This window comes from Alexandromys fortis, unplaced genomic scaffold, assembly GCF_014885135.2.
Source record: "Alexandromys fortis isolate MF-2015 unplaced genomic scaffold, M_Fortis_MF-2015_v1.1 scaffold_84, whole genome shotgun sequence".
Classification (NCBI taxonomy): Eukaryota; Metazoa; Chordata; class Mammalia; order Rodentia; family Cricetidae; genus Alexandromys; species Alexandromys fortis.
The window spans coordinates 7,927,805-7,948,793 of NW_026068017.1; the positions used below are offsets into that span (position 1 = coordinate 7,927,805).

The following is a 20,989-nucleotide window of genomic DNA, read 5'->3' on the forward strand; positions in this document are numbered from 1 at the left end:
CATATATATATATGGTATACATATGTGTGCATATATATACATATATATGTATGTGTGTATATGTATGCATATATGTATGCCAGCAATCCCTGCTCTTAGGAGGTGAAATTACAAATTCCAGACTAGCCTTATGTAGTGAAACTGTTTTCTACCACTAAGGGTTGGAGTAATTCAGGAGTGTAGTGCTTACCTAGAATGTATGAAGGCACCAGATTCAAGCCCGAGCATGGTGTCGGAGAAAGCTAGTTACAGAAAGCATTTTCCTGAGAAGAATGGTCTAACCCTGACCCTCAGCATAGGGTGTGGCATGAAGCCCTCAAGGGAGTGTTATCCCCAGCCTGTCCTCTATGGGCTGAATGCTGCTGTTACCATGTGACCACAGCCTTCCAAAGGGAAGTTTCTGGTCTCTATGCAGTCTTTCTTGGCTTTGGACTAACCGCAGCCTATGAATCTAGCTTCGAACACATTGTGACTATAGGACAAAGAAGGTCTCCATTCTATTGCACTAAAGGAAGGTTACAAAGGCACTTGTGTATAGGGATGAATCAAGCGGGTAAGGTCACAGACAAGCAGCCTTCATACCTGGGAAAGGTGCTACACGGACTGAAGTGTGTCACTGGGCCCTGGAACACAAGGCTACTAAATAGATGGAAGAGCCAGATTTGTAAGTTTTCTTTTCGCTGACCTACCCTGTGAGCAGGCAGACTTAGATATTAACAGTGCTGCTCAGATCCAGGCCAGGAAGTTAGGAAACCATTTTCTTCATTGTATGATTTTTAAGAAGAGCTGGACTAAGGGCTGCTGCAGGCTCATCCTTTCAGAGCACATGCTGCTCTGTAGAGGACCCGAGTTTGGGTCTCAGCATCTCCGGCAGGCTAAAACTACCGCACCAGAGAAGCCAATACCTTTTGGCCCCTGCAGAGACTGCATGCAGTCGTACAAACTTACACACATTTGCACACAAAATTAAAAAGATGAAGAATAATTTTAAAGTGGGGGGCTGGTGCCCAGAGTTTGGCCATAGACTTTATCTATCCCCCATGTCCATCTGGCGAAATCTTAGAACAGGCCGGCATGGAGACCACCAGTGCTACACTCCCCTAGGCTCAGAGGCAATGCAGGTACACTTGGTGAACCCAGGAAGGACACTGTTGCCTCCAGCTACTTAAAAGACCAACCCTTTCTGCTTCTACTCAAGGTAATGAAAATGCCTGCATTCAGAAACCAAACTACAAGGCGGCTCTGCTTCCTCGATGGTTCTTGCTTCTGCAGTAAAGTGGGGAAGCCTAGGAGGCAGTACATTCTCGGTTAGTCATTGCAAATGATATTATAAGCAGATGTGAGAAAAATGTTAAGGAATTAAGTTACATATTTTATGTTTATTGGCTTTCAAAGGGAGTTTAGATTTCTGAAAGGTTCTAAATTAAGTATTGCATTTTAAAAAATTAGACCTTAGTTTTCTAGCATAGTATTTAAGTGTATAGCAATTACAGATTCACATCCGGCCAGCCCTGCCACACAAAATACTCCTAGCAGCCCGCAAAGTTTACATTCATCACAACTGATGAATGCAGTGGCACACCAGAGTCCAGAGTTTGCTTGGGGATCTCTCGTAGTGTTGCCCTTCCTATGGGTTTGGACAAATACATCTAAGCACATACCGCAATCATAGGTGCATGGTGCATAGTTTCACTGCTGTTCACACCTGTGTCAGGGAGGTCTGTTTGTGTGGGCGGAGGGGAGTATATACACACACATGCAACCGTGAATGATGTTCTTCCTCAGGAGCCATCCATCTTATCTGGGTCACTCATTGACCTGGAACTTACCAGTTAGACAGGGCTAGATGGCCAGTGAGCTCTCCATCTCCCCAGCACTGGGACTAAAAGGCTCCTACCACCATGCCTGACTGTTTCGTTTTGTTTTTACAGGGAATCTGGAGGATAGATCTCAGGTCCTCATACTTGCCTGGCAAACATTTTTGCCAACTAAGTTAAGCTATTTCCCTAGACCATGCCACTTATTTTAATAGTAAACACATCATGTCTTATAACAAAACTCAGTCTTGGTTTCAGGCTTCACTGAATCCTCGTAAAAGTATTGTTGATAACCAGAAACAAATGACTTCTCTTCACAAGCAAAGGTCAGGTGCTGTCTCAAGTCTCAAAGGATGGACGGATGAACTTGTCTCACTGACACGGTCCTCAAAGTAGAACCAGGGCATTTTCATCATACTTCACCACTACCAACAGTCTGTGCCCTAAAGACCTATGAATCCTGTGGGGTTGCAGCATGGAACAAATCCAAGACTCCCCATGTACAGTCAATAACTTCCATAGATAAACTCAAACTTAATAAGACCCAGAACAGTTTTGTGGGGTAGCAAACTTAGCCCTATCATTTCCCAGGCAGGGTGGTGGACACCTGCAATTCCAGCACTTGGGAGGCAGAAGGAATGTGAGTTGGAGACCAGTCATGGTTATGAACTCTTTTACACAAATGTGGGTGATCATTTCTCATTTTTTTTTCTTGATAGCTCTGTGGTACTTTTTTTTTTTTTTTTGGTAATAATCTTATTTTGTATATATCCTTTTAACCACATTGGCAAGCAAATGGTAACATTAAAGGCACATTAAGTTTTTTGTTGTTGTCTTGGTTTGTCGAGACAGGGCTTCTCTTTGTAGCCCTGAATGTCCTGGAACTAACTCTATAGACAAGGCTGGTCTCAAACTCAGAGAGATCTGCCTGCCTCTGAATCCTGAATGCTGAAATTAAAGGCGTGTGCCACCAATACCAGCTTAAACTTTTTTTAAGCTGTAACACATAAGGTTTGTAACACACCCTGGAAAAGGTGCATACATTCTACATTTTCCATCAATGGGAAACACAGCCTTCCCATCTATGGGGAGTACTCTGAGAACCCAGCTTAATACCTAGTCTCATTATCCTCTGCATCTCTGCTATGCTCTGCCCCTGCCTTTCCTTGGCCCCTTTACTCACGTTCATGCTGAGTTCACAAATGCTCTTGGGATCCAGGAGAGCCAGCTTAAATTCACCCTTCCCCTTTCACAAACGAGGACTTCCCACTGAAGATCAGTGTCCTACTCTGCCCCTTTCACTGCCACCTGATTTCTTTATCCTCACTTGAAATGCGACAGTAAAACCAATCGAAAGGCCTGAATGTTGAAGCCTCTATGTTGTTAGGGACATCCATGCCTGCCAGGACACAATGTAGCTACTGGGCACATAAAATGCAGCCAACAGGACTGAGCCTGTAAAAAGTTTCCTAAATTTGCCAGACCTATTGTGGGAGCCGTCAGCACCTAGGCGCAGTAATTCCAGTAGGAATGAAGCTCACGCACATGTACTGCCCCAGCAAGGTATTGTAGCAGCAGCTTTTTCTTTTAGCATTGCCACTGTGAAATGGCAGCAGTGGGTACTAGGCATGTTCTAAAGCAACAGCCTTGTAAGACAAATCTTGCAAAAGCAAATACAAGCCAGGCCCACACTAGCAGCCTCTACAGCTGGAGTCAGCTCCTACTATGAGTCAAAGGACGCAGAGGTCAGTGCTTCCTGAGATGTCTGCCCCCTTACTTTGTCCTACTCTTGGTCTTTAGGGGGAGCTGACCATGACCAGCGAGATGGAAAACTTACAGAATGCCCTGTACCTAGATGTGGTCCCAGAACCCTGGGCCAGGCGAGCTTACCCTTCCACGGCAGGTCTGGCAGCCTGGTTTCTGGATCTGCTTAACAGAATCAAAGAGCTGGAGGCCTGGACAGGCGACTTCTCGATGCCCTCAACTGTGTGGTTGACAGGCTTCTTCAACCCCCAGTCCTTCCTGACTGCCATTATGCAGTCCATGGCCCGAAAGAATGAATGGCCACTAGACCAGATGGCCCTGCAATGCGATGTGACGAAGAAAAACAGAGAGGAGATCCGGAGCCCTCCTCGGGAAGGGGCTTACATCTACGGCCTCTTCATGGAAGGTGCCTGCTGGGACACACAGGTATGTACAGTCTGGGGACAAGTCAAAGGAACCTTGGGGCAAGCTGGGTGACATGCACAGTGACTCCCCAGTGCAGTGCTTTAAAATCTTTTGACCAAGGTGCACTTTCTCCCGAGACCATTTTTACCCAGCCAAGAATGGTGCAAGAGCATGGGCTCTAATTGGAGGAGAGTGTACTTAAAATGAGGCCTGTGCAAACACCGGTGCATCTAACACAAGACCACCAGTTACTAACCATGTGGCTGTGGACCCCCATTCACCAAACTGCTAAGTGGGAGAACAGCCGTTGTGAAAATCAAACAGGTTACCGTGTAAGAGAATTGGACTGCGTCTGGCACACGGACAGCTGATGATGCCACAGTGCTGATGAAAACTGGCAAGGGGGCACTGCATTTCTGGAGTGACGAACCCAATCTGAAACTAGAATGTTGTTATTACTCTCCAGGAACACTGACTCATATGCTTTAAAAGGGCTGGCGTTATGGTATGTTGAAAACAAATAGTCTGCGCTTGCCCTGCTCCTCCTCAGCACGGACATTCTGTCCTGAGGACCAATGAGAGCCCCACAGTTCCCTAGTTCTGTCACACACCGTGCCTCCCATCAGCCTCAGAGAGCTAGAGAAACAAATCCTTTCGGTACACTTCATGAAAACAAACCAGATTATTCTGTCCATAACAAAAGCAGATCAGAGTCACAGGGGCACCGGGGTCAGCGTTCCCAATGGACACTGTGAAGCATTCAGCACCACGCGTGGGCCAGCAGTTGGGGAAGCAGCAGGTTAAATAGTTAAATACCTTCTGAACTCTATAAAAATCTGGTCTTCAGTGTGCTTGTTGCAAGTCCAAATTTATTTGACTAGGGACTCTTTCATTCCTGAGAAAGTTTCTTAGAATCAGTAGAAGCTTTATAGCCAACTAGACAGTGGTCCTAGATAAGCCTATCAAGGCATCTCAGAAGACAGACAGTCCCGGCTGAAAAGTTACAAACTGGTGAACACTCTTCCTGCCCCCAGTTAAAGAAACAATGTGCTTCCTTGCAAAAAGTTGAAATGCTCTCCAGGTGAAATGACCACATAATAAAGCTCCGAAGAGGTAACACAACTGTTCCCAACTCTAACTAACCTCAAAACTGAAAGTATTTGCTGGCAGAAACGGTGCTGCCTCCCCCACTAGCTCTCTAGCACCTAGCCTGACATCTCTCAAATACTTGTTCTTTATAGTCTAAGGAAAGGGATGTATGAAAAAGTATAAAAGAAGGGGAACCTACCTAGAGATGGATCAGTCTATACTTTGAGTTTTACAACAGCAGCTGACTTAAAGCCAGTTGTGGTATCACGTGCTTATAATCCCAGCACTCGGGAAGCTAAGGCAGGAGGCTCGTGACTTTGGGTACAGCTCTGGCTACACAGCAACACCTCCCTCTCAAAAGAACAAAAAAAAAAAAAACCCATTGATTTATGCTGAACAAATAAAAATTTTTAAAGTATGAAATAGTTTGCACTGTGGGATAACGGGAGACTGAAGAGCGGGCAGGAATGAGGGCGGGATGCCTGTCTCTCACAGAAGCAAGGCTAGCTGGCTGATCGCTGGCACTGAGTGGCTCTATTTGCATTCTTGTTCTCAGGCTGGGATCATTACAGAGGCGAAGCTGAAGGACCTGACACCCCCCATGCCTGTGATGTTCCTCAAGGCCATTCCAGCAGATAAACAAGATTGCCGAAGTGCTTATGCTTGTCCTGTGTACAAGACTTGTCAGCGGGGACCCACCTTCGTGTGGACTTTCCACCTGAAGACTAAAGAAAACCCATCCAAGTGGGTTCTAGCTGGGGTTGCCTTGCTTCTCCAGATTTAACATCTCGACGAGCCCTTGGGAGAGTGAAGGAAGGTGGCTGGAGGCTCCCTGACAAGAAAGTGGGAGGGAGGTAACAGCAGATTTTTAGGACTAAATCATAGGCACCAACCTTCTGCAGAATTTCTCTGGGGGATTCAGGGTGCCTGCAGTGAAGCTGAGAGATGGAGAGTCGGCCCAGGAATAATGGGAGAACTCTGTATCAGTGAACTTTTTTCTAATAAAATGATTTATTCTTCAACTCCTCTAAGAATTATTGAGTCATAAATAATGGTGAAGAGACCAAGAGAATCAAGCCAGGAATGAACTCTGATCCTGATTCACAGAGCAGTCTTGGACTCGGTGCTCTCAGAGCCTTAAGCGCATAGGCAGTGCCCATCAGTCAGAATTTCCATCATTACTGTTTGAGAAGCATTAGTATTTCTCTGTAGGGAGTCAGAGAATAAGTACTCAAAGCTTTGCAAGCCAGGCTTGGCTAGAAACCCTCTATGTGGCCACCGTAGCCCAAAGCAGCCTAGACAACAGGTAAACAAGTGGGTGTGGCTTTGTTCCAGTAAGACTCACAAATGCCTCTGCTGTAGCAGCTGTTACATGGTACCTGTCAGTGACCTGTGATTCAGTTATACATCTACGAAATGTTTTTCTATGAGGACACAACTGAACACGAAAGTAGATCCTGCTAGCGCTGCTCTGAACACTACTTATGGGAGACCCAAGGAGAAACTTCTCCCATAAAGCTACTCACCTGAAACTTTCCAGATTTCCCACTGTAGAGATACCCACTAGAAACCAAAGGCTTTCCACACAGCTCCGAGAGGTGACTTTGGTAAGCAAGGTCAGAGTGCGCAGGGAGGCTCTTCCTTCACACCCTTGCAGCAGGTTACTTCTGATAGTGGTTCACCAACTAGAGCAGACACCAGAAGTTCCTGGAGGACTTGTTAAAGCAAAGATGAGAGTCCCATCCTGCACAATTCTAACTAGACTTGAAAAGGTTTAAGAAAGAAATGGAAGAGGGGGAGCTTCTCTAGGAATGGGGGAAGGAGATAAACTCCTAAGATGAAGAAAGTAGATAAAACAATAAGGATGTCTGAAAACGTCACAAGGAATCATACTATTAAAGACACCTATTAATACACATATAAATATGCATTTATAGTTTTGATAAACTTTTCTCATCTGAACTAAGTCAAAAAAAAAAAAAAGCCTCCAAGAATCAAAGACTAAGAGAAATCCCAACAGCAAACATGAGAAGCTGTCTTTTGAGCTGTTGGCAAGGACTATCCAAAAGACTCCCAAACAGCCTATTGCTTTGCTCTTGGTTACCCCCAGAGGTGGAAGGTTAAGTTTGTATTGTTGAAGACACCATGCACTTCAAAAACAGGGCACAAAGACCCCTGAGCTGTAACTGACATAAACACCCCATTCCTGAGAACTAACTTTCATGGTACCATAAGGCACCATGCAAGCTTCCAAAGAGGCAACCAACAGTCCTACTTGGCTACGACGCCTGTGAAACACATCAACAACCATCATTGCACAATAACCCTATGGGCGCCTGTGAAACACATCAACAACCATCATGGCACAATAACCCTATGGGTGTAGTAGTGGCAATGCATAGCTTGGCAATAACCAACAGCACTCTAACTGGACTTAGGATTTGCTCAGAGAGACTAGATAACTACTAACTACTAACTCAGTGCTAGTGAAGTCATGGTCACTGCAGGAGAATCTACAACCAGTAACTTACTAAACCAGAATAATCCTTAATTAACAATCTATATAGTTGTTCTTATACTCACAGAGAAGCATAGTCTTCACCCCTCATCAAGGAAACTTCTTTGCAACTGTCCATGACCACTACAGAAAACCACAGGCAAAGTACTGAATTGTGCAGCCCAGTCCCAATGGATATATCTATAAAACATTCTCACACCTGAGGCTCAGGGAACATTGCACAGAGTGAGTTAAAAAAATTTTTAAGAGCCAGATCAGGGAGTTGCTGTGAGACTGTGTCTCCTAGGAATGCCAGAAACTATACCTATAAAGTCTCACCGACTGCCCAAATGCAAACTAAACAAGAATACCAAAAACCATGCCAAACTGGAAGGGGAGGAGTCCACAACACCTCAACCTTAAAGAACTACAGGCAACTGAGTAAATACAGGACACATGGGCAGTTGAGACATATATGTTAATATAAAGTCCTAGGTAGTATTAAAAACTAGATCAATACTATTTATTTCTTCCTAATGCCATGCAGGCAAAATAAGGAAATAAATAACATTTTAAAAACATAAAATAATCTAGCAAAAATAATAGGCCAAGAAGGATGCCAGGATAAAGAGGGAACACTTGGGTCATCTGATCAAGTGGAAGACAGCCTCCAACAAGGCTGCTCACAAACAGAATTACCTGAGATAAAGGTATGCCCAGCATGGGCCGTTCGCTCACTTTCTAGTTACTTTTTGCTACATACAAATCTGATAGGACCCTATGGGCTGGTCCTGGAGCTCAGCTCCCAAGTGCATTGCCCTATGAAAGTGGTATGCTCAGAACAGATAGTCGACACACAGTGGAACACAGCAGATCTAAGGAAGACAGAGACCAGATTAGTTCAGTTTATTTCAAATAAGGGTCAGTTAAAGGAGAACTTTGTCACCTGTCGGACAAAGCATGCACTCAGGCCTCCCGACCTCCCCTTCTGCAATAATCAGCCTACTCTAGAACCATAGTTCTAAAGCTGATCGGAGGCTCTCACTGCCAGCAGCATTGTGGCTGTACCAGTTAGGGTCCTGTCAGAGAGAGCTACACATTAGCTACATGACATGTCTTTCCCAAGGGGTCTGAAGTAAGAGACCAGCTGAAAAAAAAAAAGTCTGGTTTCTTTTCCTGGTGCAAAAGGGAAAACTAAATCAATCCAACTCAGAACAATATTGCTCCATGTCAAAACAGTGCCCAGCTCCTCCCCTGCAACCTTCTTCAGAGAGAAGAGGTCCTTTGGGCAGAGCTGAGCAGGGCTGCAGTGGACTGGCAGGCTGGCTGGGGGTGTGGCTATGGGCAGGGCTTCTTACCCAAGTGTGACCTCTGATGTTTGTCAAGGCTGGAGCTCCAGCTGAACCGCTTGCCACAGTGGGAACACTTATAAGGTTTCTCACCTGTGTGAACCCTTTGATGTCTATTAAAGTTTGATCTCTGAATAAATCGTTTTTCGCAGATGGGGCATTTATAGGGTTTCTCTCCAGTGTGGATTTTCTCATGGTAGCGCAGGCCTGATAAGTCACTAAAGCCTTTCCCACAGTAATCACAATTACAGGGCTTCTCTCCTGTGTGAGTTCTCTGATGTTTCACAAAGTCCGAGCTTCGCAGAAAGGCTTTTTTGCAAATGGGGCAATGAAAGTATGTCTCTCCAGTATGAGTCCTCTGGTGAAAAACAAGCTGTGAATTCCTGTAGAAGGTTTTCCCACAGTCTCTGCAGGTGGGCAGTTTCTGGGCCATGGGAGCTCTGGCCTGTCCCTTCTGAGAGGCCTCTCTTTTCTCTTCCAGCCACAAGGCTGACGACAGCTCTCCTGAAGAAGAACTCTGTATGTGCTGACCTAGCTGTCTCCCAGAGCCCCGTTCAGGAGGCAAGAGCTGCCCTCCTGTTCCCTCACCCTGAAGGCTTTCCAGAGCCTCAGGGACACTCTCTCCTCCAAAGCGATGCAGCTCACTCTCACCCAGGAAATCCAAGTCAGTCTGTGGTGGTGCCTCACCTGATGCCTGACAGAAAACGTCCAGAGATCCCTGGTCCCTGTGATTTTCCAAGTTTAGGTTCTCTTTGTCATTTTCTTGTCTGTCTTCTGAAAGGAAAAAGAAGGTTTAAATGGCAGTAACTGTTATTCCTGCTTCTCCAGTTGATGAAAAGATGGACCCAGGCCATCTTCTTTCTTTTTACCAAGAGGGTATCAATAAAATATGGAAGAAAACTCGCACCTGGGTTCCTGAGCATTACAGACTGCCTTTACCTGTGCTGGGTTCAAGGCTAGACTGGCTCTGGAACTGAGCCACTCTAACACCACAGGTCCTAACACCATAGGCTTTTCTGACCCCTCTACAAGCAGCATGTTTTATACACATATATATACATTTATATACATATATACACATACATATATATAATATGCAAGCCGTGCATATTAAGATGGTTGGTTTTCTTTTTTATTATCTTTAATTATGTGTATTGAGTACGTTTGTGTATATACGCACATAGGTGTAGGTACCCACACAGGAGCTGGTGTCACAGACATCTGTGAGCCACACTCAGGTCCTTTGCAAGAATGACACACATGCTCTCAACTGTTGAACCATCCCTGTAGCCCCAAGATTTTTATTTGATTATATATAAAAGGTACATCAGTTCTCTATCTGGTTACACAGCATTTATATAGTAACCATTGAAACTGGACTATTTAATATTAAACATGGGTACTCTTATAAGAAACATAAAATTTAACTAATAGCCAGGTGGTGGTGGCGCACGCCTTTAATCCCAGCACTGGGGAGGCAGAGGCAGGTGGATCTCTGTGAGTTCGAGACCAGCCTGGTCTACAGAGCTAGTTCCAGGACAGGCTCCAAAGCCACAGAGAAACCCTGTCTCAAAACAAACAAACAAAAAAATTTAACTAATAAACCCTATTAAATGTATCATTTTATTGTGGGTTAATGCAATAAGGCTATATTGTGCCACAATGGTTAAATAGAGCAGCTGTGTGTGCCTTGCTTTTATGTATGTTTTCATACATATTTTTGGTTTTGCTATGTTGGCCAGGCTAGCCTCAAACTCCTAGGCTCAAGTAATATGCCTATTCAGCCTCCTGGGTAGCTAGGAATTCAGGTACTGGTCACCATACCCAGCTATACATATTTTATTAACTTGTATAAGCAATTACACTTTTTCTCATAATGTAAATTTTTAATTATTATTCATGATGCATATGATAAAGATTTTATTTTAGTTGGAAGAAAATCTTTACTTAATTTTTTTTTTAAAATTACAAAGCCAGGTGGTAGTGGCACATGCCTTTAATCCCAGCACTTGGGAGGCAGAAGCAGGCGGTTCTCTGTGAGCTCAAGGTCAGCCTGGTCTATAGAGCAAGTTCCAGGGCAGGCACCAAAACTAGAGAAACCCTGTCTCAAAAATCCAAAAAAGAAAAAATAATTAAATTACATTATCCCTATAAATCTAATTCTATTCAGTGTCAGGCATAATACCATTCACCTATAATCCCAGAGTGGGAAAGCAATGCAGAAAGATTACAAATTCAAGGCAGCCTAGGTCACCCATGTTGAAAAGAGGCTATTTAAGCTGGGTTTGCTCACATATACCTGTAATGCTACACCCAGGAGGTGGAATGAAGGAGGACTAGAAGCTGAAGATCATTCTGAGCTACATAGCGGGATCAAGGCCAGTAGGTCTACATAAGACTCTGCCTCAAAAAATTTAAAGAAAACAAAACAAATAGACACAAAAGGCTATCTAGGCACCTGTCAGACAACTAGAACTGATGTATTAATTCTCTGAGTGCCAGGACATATTCCACTCAAAGGGTAAAGTACCATCTCTCTCGTCTTTAAATAAATCTTTATAAACAGCACCTTAAAGAGCCAAGTAACAGCCACCCATCAAAGGCTATAATAAATGCATTTTGTACTTAAGAACTCCCCCCTCTGGAAACCTATGATGTTAATCATGTGTTTACCACAATAAATACCACTGTAATAAGCAATTCTCTTAAGTTTTTACCCATTTTCTAATCAATACCTTTGAGGAATTCTTCAGAGCACAACTGCTATACCAAAAGTATGAACATTACAGTTTTTTTTTAATTGTTCAATTTATTTTATGTGTACACGTAGGCACCTACATAGGTCAGATGAGGGTATCAGACCCCAGGCTGGAATTACAGATTGTTGTGAGCTGTATGAGGATACTGGGAACTACACCTAGGGTCTCTGTGTCAGCTGTAAGAGTCCTAAACCACTGAGCCGGCTCTCCAGCTTAAGGACTTTAACACCTACAGACAACTGAATTTCCAGGAGGACTCTCCCACCCTCTGGTATGTTGGTAAGCAGGGGGAGATGAGGAGGAGGCTAATAAATACCTGAGTATTGAATGGTTTTTCTACATATGCTATTTAGGCCACTGAAAAATGGATTTTTGACTATGCAGCAGAAAAAAAATAACGGCCATCTTGAAATTTGCAAGCAAATGGATGGATCTAGAAAACATCGTTTTTGAGTGAGGTAACCCAGACCCAGAAAGACAATTATCATATGTACTCACTCATAAGTGGCTTCTAGACATAAAGCTAAGAAAAACCAGCCTACAATTCACAATCCCAGAGAACTTAGACAACAATGAGAACACTAAGAGACATACATGGATCTAATCTACATGGGAAGTAGAAAAAACTAAGATCTCCTGAGTAAACTGGGAGCATGGGGACCATGGGAGAGGGTTGAAGGGGAGGGGAGAGGAAGGGAGGGGAGCAGAGAAAAATGTAGAGCTCAATAAAAACAATTTAAAAAAATGAACAGCAAAAAAATGGATTGTTATTCTAAGTGTTAATTCCTCAGTGATGAAAGGATGAATTTTTTTCACCTATTTTTCATATTCCAGGATGCTGTTCAAATCTTACTGAGAAAGTAATTTTTTCTTATCAACTTGCTTTCTAACTTTCGCTATATTAAGAAAAATAATAATAAAGACATCATTTATCTATCAAGTTCACCAAAATGTTTTATACCAATTCAGTTGCAGTAATTTTGTTTAGAGCAATTTTTATGTATACATTTTTTTCACTTCATAAGCATGGGTATCTGTTAATCTTTTCCTCAAAGATTTCTTTTATTGCCTCTAAGCTTAGAAAAATGTTTCCAATCCAAACAGGATATAAATATCCACTCATTTTCTTCTTTGTGTCTACTCTGCACATTATCTTTTCAAAATCAATTTCTAAATTATTTAGTTAAGCAACACAGACAAAACTGAACAGTCTTCCCCAGTGCTTCCATACAGCCCTGCACAGAGAAGCAGCTCCTGCCAACCCTGCTCCCGGAGCTGTGCTTCCTTCATCAGAAGTGAACCAGACAGCCCAGCTCTCTCAGGCTCCTTTCCTCGGTGATGTTCTTCTCACCACTCTTCCCTGCTGCTAAGGTATCTACTTAGGAATCACCTGGGATTTTTTTTGGTGGTGGGGTTCTTTAATCCCTTTTGGGACTCTGATTACAAACACAGATCTGCTTTTACTCTGTCCTTCCATATGGTCAAAGAAAACAGTATAACAGTATTTCTCTCTTGGGACTTCCGCAGCAGGTCTAACTACACATCTGGCAGTCTGATTAACTGTTGCATTTTCCAACTGGCCTTTCCCATCATGTCCCTGTAGCCTCTGTCCTAGTTTAGAGCCCTTTCCTTGTACAGCTGGACCCCCACTTTGGCTCTACACAGACTTCTCTCTCCCAGTGTCCTATTCCCATCTGCCCACGTCACCATCAAACTAATCTCTCCAAACTTCCTTCTACTACCCTTTCTCTCAATTCTATCTCCAGCTGTAAAGACAGGCTTTATTCAATGCAGAACCTAACAGGGCCAAGTCAGTAAGAGGGGTGGATGAAAAAAACAAAGGAAACCCCAAACAAAACAAACAATTTGGGATATAGTGAGCTGGTTATCACAAAATTCTATTGCTACAAGGTATAGACAAGCTCTGCTCTTTACTAATTTTTATTGAAAATACAAAACTGCACCAAAAAACCAGTATCATGTCATAGTAATAACGATAATAATGGGCTCAGTGAGTAAGATCACTTACTGCTCTTCCAGAGGACCAGGGATCCTTTGTAGCAATCGATTTCAAAGTATTTCATGTCAGCAGAGTGGTGGGAAAAGCTGGAAGATGTTTCCTGAGTGTCACAGAGGAAAGGAGCCCAGAAAGAGCTGGACTGTCTGGTTCACTTGGTGGGATTCATATTAAAATTTTAAAAATGCTTAATCCTGTGTGTATAGGTACGTTGCCTACATATGTCTGTGCACCATGTCCATGCATGGTGCTTAAAGAGGCTAGAAAAGACCATCAGATTCCCTGGAAGTGGAGGTACAGACAGTTGCTGAGCTGCCACGTGGATGTTAAGAACAGAACCCAGCCATATATACTTCTTCAAATTAAAGCCATAACTAGGTATAATGTGTACTTTGCATGTATAAGAGCTGGCTTGACTCCCAGCACCAAAAAGAAAAAAAAATGATAATAAAGTCAAATCTATCAGTTCTTGTTCTTTGCGATACATTAGCAAAAGAAAATAATTAGATTCCACTGGGGAAAGAAAGATTTGTCATACAGTTTCCACCCCAAGGCCTTTCCCTTCCCAAGGTTCTAGAGTTCAATGGGCATGTGTGTACACAAGGGTGTATGTGAGGGAACTGTTCCATTTTCTATGGCAGACATGTTTTAGAAAGGGCCCCAGGGCAAAGGAGTGCACAGCACAATAAATTCAGACTTATTCCCAGTCTTCAAACATGATAAGCATCAGTCGCTGCTGCTATTTAATGAAAGTTAGGTAGACAAAAAATAAAAAATTTTTTCTGTTTGTTTATTTTGCTGATGGTAGGTGGTTACTACTGATTAGAACACAGTAAGTTTAATTTTGGGCCAGCAAGATGGTTCAGTGGGTAACAATGCTTGTCACACAAGCCAGATGACCTGAGTTTGATCCCCAGAACCCACAAAAAGGTGAAAAAAGATTTCATAAAGCTGTCCTCTGGCCTCTACACACATGCAGTGACAAAGCATGCCCCTACACACAAATCATAAGCATAGACTAATAATGAAATTAAAATATTTTTTAAAAAATCCAAAAAAGGGGAGGGAAAGGGGAGGCGGCGGTGGGGAAGAGACAGAAATGTTTAATAAATAAATAAATTAAAAAAAATCCAAAGAAGTTATTTTCTCTGAATTTTCTTGTTGGTGATAGTAATAATGGCTACTACAAAGTATCTTCTGAGAGAATTCTAACTACCTGTATTGACCCCATTTTGTCTGAAAGTGAATTCTCTGAGAAGGAAAACTATCAAACTAGACAAGACTGAAAGCAGATGCAACATGTGGTCTTCCTTTCATGGTCAAATAAGTATGTTAACAGCCCTGAAGAGAGCAACAAGGAAACCCAACTTTGGCATTCAAGCCAGGTCACAGTTAGCTGTAACTAACGGAAAAACTCTTTACTCACTACCTCCAATTTAATATGAAGAGATCAGAATGGCTGGAGACCAACCAAACCCACTGACCTTTGCAGGTGAGTCTTGGTATCTTCTCATTGATGTGAAGCTGCAGCCCTGCCAGCTCTTCCCCATATTCTGTTATGTTAGTCAGGTCAGGTTTGGAGTTAGAAATACCTGCTACCAAGAAGAGATCAATTTTGTGAGCTTAGATGAACCTCCGGGAATAAACTGTCTTTTAAAAAAGACCCCTAGACATGGAGACAGTGATTCCAGCTGAGAACTAGAGAAAAGGAACATATGGTGAATGCCATGAAAACAATAACCTAGACAGGTGACCCCAAGGGTCTGGGGACCACTGGCAGGCTAGTGCAAGAATCAGGACAGGGACTCCACCAGCTACTAGTTTAGCCAACTTAATAGGAAGACAGCACAGACGCAAAACCAGTCACAATTGAATTCACCATAACCCAGGCCCTGGGAGCTGTGGAAGAGTGAGGAAGTCCTTGGTTTGATGCTACTTCCAGCATCTTTAAAAGAGGAGTGCCATGGCTGAGCAGAGGTGGCGCAGACCTTTAGTGCCAGCATTCAGGAGGCAAGACAGACAAGTCTCTGTGAGTTCAAGGGCAACCTGGTCTACAGAATGAGTTTTAGGGCTACAAAGTGAGACTGTCTCAAAAAGGAAAAAATAAGGGGTTAGGGTGGGGAAGACCATCACCATGCACATTTATTTCATAAATTAAAAGAATTGTTGAATATAACACACTCACACAGTTCCTGAAAAACAGAACACTTTCAATATTGAAACACACGTACTTACAAGCCTGCTCGCTATCTCCTCAACTTCCTACAGTAGCACCATGAATCCCTTCACCCACAAACCCCAGGCAGGTCTGTTGGAATGAGCAGAAATCATCTAATACTTTCCCAGTCTTTTCATCTCCTCCTATCAAAGAAGCCCATGCCCTCACCTCCTGAGACCATTTTCCCATAGGTCTCCAGCATGAAATCCCAGTACTGTTCCTTCTGAGTAGAATCCAGGTGCCTCCACTGCTCCTAGAAAAAAAAAATACAGAAGTATCATTCCAATGAAGGGGCGTAAACATGCTTCCCAGAGCACAGAAAGCTGAGAGGAAGGAATGTGCCATAGACCTAAGAACTCACAGGAGCAAGGGTCAAGAACAAGGAAACCAAAGGGAAGACGAAAGGCATTTCTTGTCTAGTTTTATTAACACTAGGGAAAAACTTCAGGGTTTTCTGTTGCATGTACTTAGGAGTGAAGATTACCACCACACACACTGATCTCATGACACTGAGGACCTGCTAGCCCCACCATTGGAAACCTAGATCTTCCAGAGAGAAAGGGAAGAAATGAAATTAGTGGGAAAAGCAAGTGGAAAGTGAAAGGTAGGGAAAATCAACAGTGAAGTCAATTGCAAAGCCTGATTCTGAAACAAAAGCTGGTGGCTTCAAAAGCATCCGGTGCTGTGTATCTGGATCCCTCAATGGTTCACAGAAGGCCTAACAGAAAGCTGGTTTTACTCTCAGGGCTCCTGAGCAAGGTATTCCCTTGTTACCCAAAGGAGCCTTTCTTTTTCTCTTCAACTGCAGGCTTAAACCCCAAAACCAGGAAGCCACCATCTCACATCCATCCACTTTTCAAATTGAAATTTCAGCCTACCCATGAGAAGCTGACAACAGTGACCGGCAGCATGCTCTGTGGAGACATACGTACTGACCCCAAGTCCCAGACTGGCCACTTACTAGCTGTATGACCTTGAACAAGTTCCTTAGCCTTCTGGAGTCTTGGTTCTCACCTGCTATTAGCACTCAGCTCAAGAATTTGTTGGGAGGTTTGAAAGAAAGAATACAAGTACCACTGTTAGAACAGGAGCAGCACTCTCCACCCTCGGCACTAAAGCAAGTCTGCCACCTAGTGTCAAGAATGTCTCCAGGAGAGACACCAAAAGGCTTCAATTAGTAGCCGCAAGAAGGGGTGGGATGAAAGAGAATATTTTGGTATTAAAAACATCAGAAGTTCTCTCAATATACATACTTAACTATATTTTATATACAAAATTAAATTTAAACATTGTTTTGTTACTTTTCAATGAATGAAACTCCTGGAAACAGCCAGCCTGCGTAAATATTGCTGAATATAGGAGTTTTTCATTGGAACACACAGACCCTCATTTCGGGGCTGGCTGGGAAATGGATGCCATGCAAGCACATGACAGAATGCCAGCTTTGCTGGACAATGGGCATTTTCCATGGCACAAAACCGCTGCTAAGTGCAGTGTCAAGCAACGAGTACAAACACCGGAAGCTCCAACAGTCACCATCAGCCAACAGAGCTGCGGGTCGGGGTTGCTCAGCAGTGCTGAAAGGACTACACTCCAGAAATGCCAAGTAGCTGAGGCTTGAATGTAACCCCCACAAGAGATGCAAGGTACTGGCACCATCACCTTTCCCTCTGAAAACCCCAAGGTCCTACTCTGGAGCAAGTAAGTGCTCTGATGGGAAATCATGTTCCTGTGTGGAAAGAGCACCACCTTGTGGACTTATGAGCTATGCCACCATAGTTTCTGATAATGAAGTACTATGTAGGGGTAATCACACCCCTTCAGTATTCTGACGCAATTAGCAAAATTCCCAATTTACAGACAAGATTGGAGGTAGGGTTTATTTATATTTAAACTTCCCTTCATTTTCAAAGGATTCCATTAAATACAAATGCTTTGCTAAGGCAGATAATGGATGACTTTTTTTGCTTTAGTGCTTGGTGGGTGGTTGTCAGTTAATACAGACACTGTATATGTGTGTAATTGCCAATCGGCTAATACAAGCACTGTATGTGTGCATAACTGCCAATAAGCTAATACAAGCACTGTAGTGTGTGTATAATTGCCGATCAGTTAACATAGGTACCACATGTGTCTAATTGCCAATCCGCTAATGCAAGCACTGCATTGTATGTATAACTGCCTATCAGTTAATAAGGTATTGTGCATGATTACAGTTACCAATCGGCTAATATAGGCACTGTATGTGTGCATAGTCACCAACTGGCTAATACAGTTACTCTATGTGTGTATAGTCAATTACCTAATATATGTGTATGTGTAATTACCAACAATGAACAGTGCTAGTGAGCAACTGAATATCTGGTTATGGTTTTATTTTGTGACTGACCTCAAATTCTAATCCTGTTGCCTCGGCCTTCTAAGGGCTACAATTACAGGCCAGTATCCCCATGTCCAGCTTTGATTTTTCAAGTTATCCAAAACCTGAAAGTTTGGTGATAGTTGTGTCTGCATTATTTTAAGTATATTAATTCTCCAGGACTGCCCAAACATACTCCAGAAACAATAATCCTTTGATAAAGACAGCTTGATTCTATGATAAAAATACACAGACCAAAAGCATAGAATAGAGGACTTGAACGTAAGATGGCAAAGCTACAAACACTTCTTATCTTTCACCTTGTACAAAAATCAACTCAAAAGAGATGAAGATCTTAATTTAAAACCTTAAATGCTGAAACTTCTAGAAAAAAAAACATAGGGACTACTCTTCAAGACACTGGGGTAAGCAAGAACTTTGAGTTTTTAAGTGTTAATGAGTGAATTGCAGCTGCTGAGAGACACTGGATTGTGGAAAGGACTGCTGAATTAAAGCAGCCTATATACTTCAGGGATGTCTTAACTTCAGAATGGAAGTAGGGAAATGTGTTAGAGAGAGTTTTTGTTTCTGTGGGAAACTAAAAGCTATGGATTCCTTCAAAATTAATAAAGATCAGACTGGACTGGGGGAGGCCTCCTGAGGATCTTGGCTGCAGACATAAGGGAGAAAGCAAGGGGAAAAAGCTACAGGACAGGTGATGTGCATGCTGATCCCTCTACATGGGATGAGACATGATAAATTTTGTTGGCTACAAAGTCCTCATGACTTATTATATGCCATCTTTTTATATGGCATGGATAAAGGTTTGTTTATAAAGTCCAAATGGACTTATAAAGTTAACAGATGCCTTTTATCTGCTCAAACATAAAGCAGAAAAACCATCTTTGGCTGACATGCACACCATACATTCCATAGNAGAGATGAAGATCTTAATTTAAAACCTTAAATGCTGAAACTTCTAGAAAAAAAAACATAGGGACTACTCTTCAAGACACTGGGGTAAGCAAGAACGTTCTGCATAGAACACCAACAGCACAAGAACTGGCAGTAACAAACAGGACCAAGTGTCAACAGATGGACCACATGAAAATCAAAACCTGAATAGAAAAGGAAGCAAGCAGCAGAACACACAGCCCACAGGATGGGAGAAAAATCTTTAGCAGTTACACTTCAGATAGGGGCTAATATCCAGAATTTACAAAGAATTGCAGAAATTAAATACTATGGAATGAAAATGCCACTAAACAAAAAGGAATTAATAGACGGTTTTCAAATAAACCTTAGCCCTCAGTAGCTGGCTTTTCTACTTTTCCAACCCTCCCCATCTACATTTTCACATCTCTGGTTTAAGCTGCCCACTGTCAACTGTAGACTGCGAGCATCAAATGGAACTTTTAGAACACCTAGGTTTTAAGTTATACACTATTGTTTCACTTATCATCTGTTGCTTGCTTATTGTTTTCCAAGACAGCTTCTTCAGTACACTTCAGTCTGCCCTGAAACTCACGGCAGAGTCTAAGTTGGCCTAGAACCTACATCTCTCCTACTTCATTCTTTAAAATGCTAGAATTACAGGTGTGCCACCACACCCAGCAACTATGTGTCATTCTGAGTGATGATACAATCCGCAACAGGATGTGAGTCATAGAGTTAGCCAGCAATCCACCTTGCACACGCCACCCACCACTTGTCACTTAGCAGCTGTTTGCTCAGACTTGCTGCTGCAGCACCACAGTGCTTCTGCCCAACTGGCCCTATTTTACCCAACAGAGGCCCCTTAACTGAAGGACAAAGGATGGTAGCATGCCACAGAAAAGCCACGAAATACTTACTGGGTGGAAATGAAAACATTCTCTACTCACTGAGAAAAAAAAAAGCCATATATACTGCCGAGACCTGTAGTAAGAATGAGTCTTACACCCATAAGATGGAAAAAGAAGGAAACATTAATACTAGTAATGTTGTGAAATATTTGTCTACACTGTGAAGATGTGTTTTTGCCAAGGCACCTTCTGGGTTGGTTAAATAATAGCGGAATGGCCAACAGCTAGGCAGGAAAAGGTTTGGAGAAGCTGCCTAGCGGCCTCAGTCTCTTGGGTAGGCTCCGCATACAGAGGTGCAGCACTTTTAAGAGGCTCTGCTGTACAACTGAGCACTTGAGCAGCCCACACTGGGTACAAGTGACTGCTGCAGGCAGACACAACTCATTCCAGGGTTGGAGCAGGTAAATGCCGCTCTGGGGCCCATACCTGACAGCATGAGGTTAGACTCTCAGGGAAGCAAGGGGAGCAGAGCCATTCGCAGCACAGGGTCTGACCACCATCTAACAGTTTAAGCTTTGGTTCACATGCTCAGAGAATACTTGAGTCTGCTCAAGGGAAAAGAAAAAAAAAAAAAAAAAAAAAAAAGCCAGGTCCAGGCCAAGAAAACACCTGAATGGGTGACAATGTGTTTTAAAATGTGCTTAGGTGCTAGAAAAACATTTTTAAAAAATGGTATAGACAGTCATAAAAATCGTTTTAAAATAATAAAATGAAGTCTTTAGAGAAAGAGTAAAGTAATTTAAAAAAAAAAGCCACGTAAGGATGGGAAATACACAAGGAGCCAGGATCCTGGATGTTGCTTAGTCAGCTTTGAGTTTTTAAGTGTTAATGAGTGAATTGCAGCTGCTGAGAGACACTGGATTGTGGAAAG

At 42.9% G+C, this 20,989-nt stretch overlaps 2 protein-coding genes across 5 annotated transcripts in view; one reads left to right on the forward strand and one right to left on the reverse strand.

Moving 5' to 3' along the window:
- The window catches only part of Dnah9 (dynein axonemal heavy chain 9), a 328,862-nt gene extending 320,096 nt beyond the window's left edge, over positions 1–8,766 (forward strand). The window contains 2 exon segments of the mRNA XM_050162584.1: positions 3,618–4,007; positions 5,632–8,766. Of these exon segments, the coding sequence (XP_050018541.1) occupies positions 3,618–4,007; positions 5,632–5,859 (618 nt within the window). The 3' untranslated portion in view covers positions 5,860–8,766.
- Znf18 (zinc finger protein 18) overlaps positions 8,464–20,989 on the reverse strand; it is a 32,680-nt gene continuing 20,154 nt past the window's right edge. For 3 of the 4 annotated variants that reach the window (XM_050162586.1, XM_050162588.1, XM_050162585.1), the window contains exons 5-7: positions 16,084–16,168; positions 15,182–15,292; positions 8,464–9,695 (exon numbers count right to left, since the gene is read on the reverse strand). In XM_050162586.1, coding sequence (XP_050018543.1) covers positions 8,911–9,695; positions 15,182–15,292; positions 16,084–16,168 — 981 coding nt within the window. In that variant the 3' untranslated portion in view covers positions 8,464–8,910. The remainder of the gene's footprint in view (positions 9,696–15,181; positions 15,293–16,083; positions 16,169–20,989) is intronic. The other variant, XM_050162589.1, reaches the window with a different exon arrangement.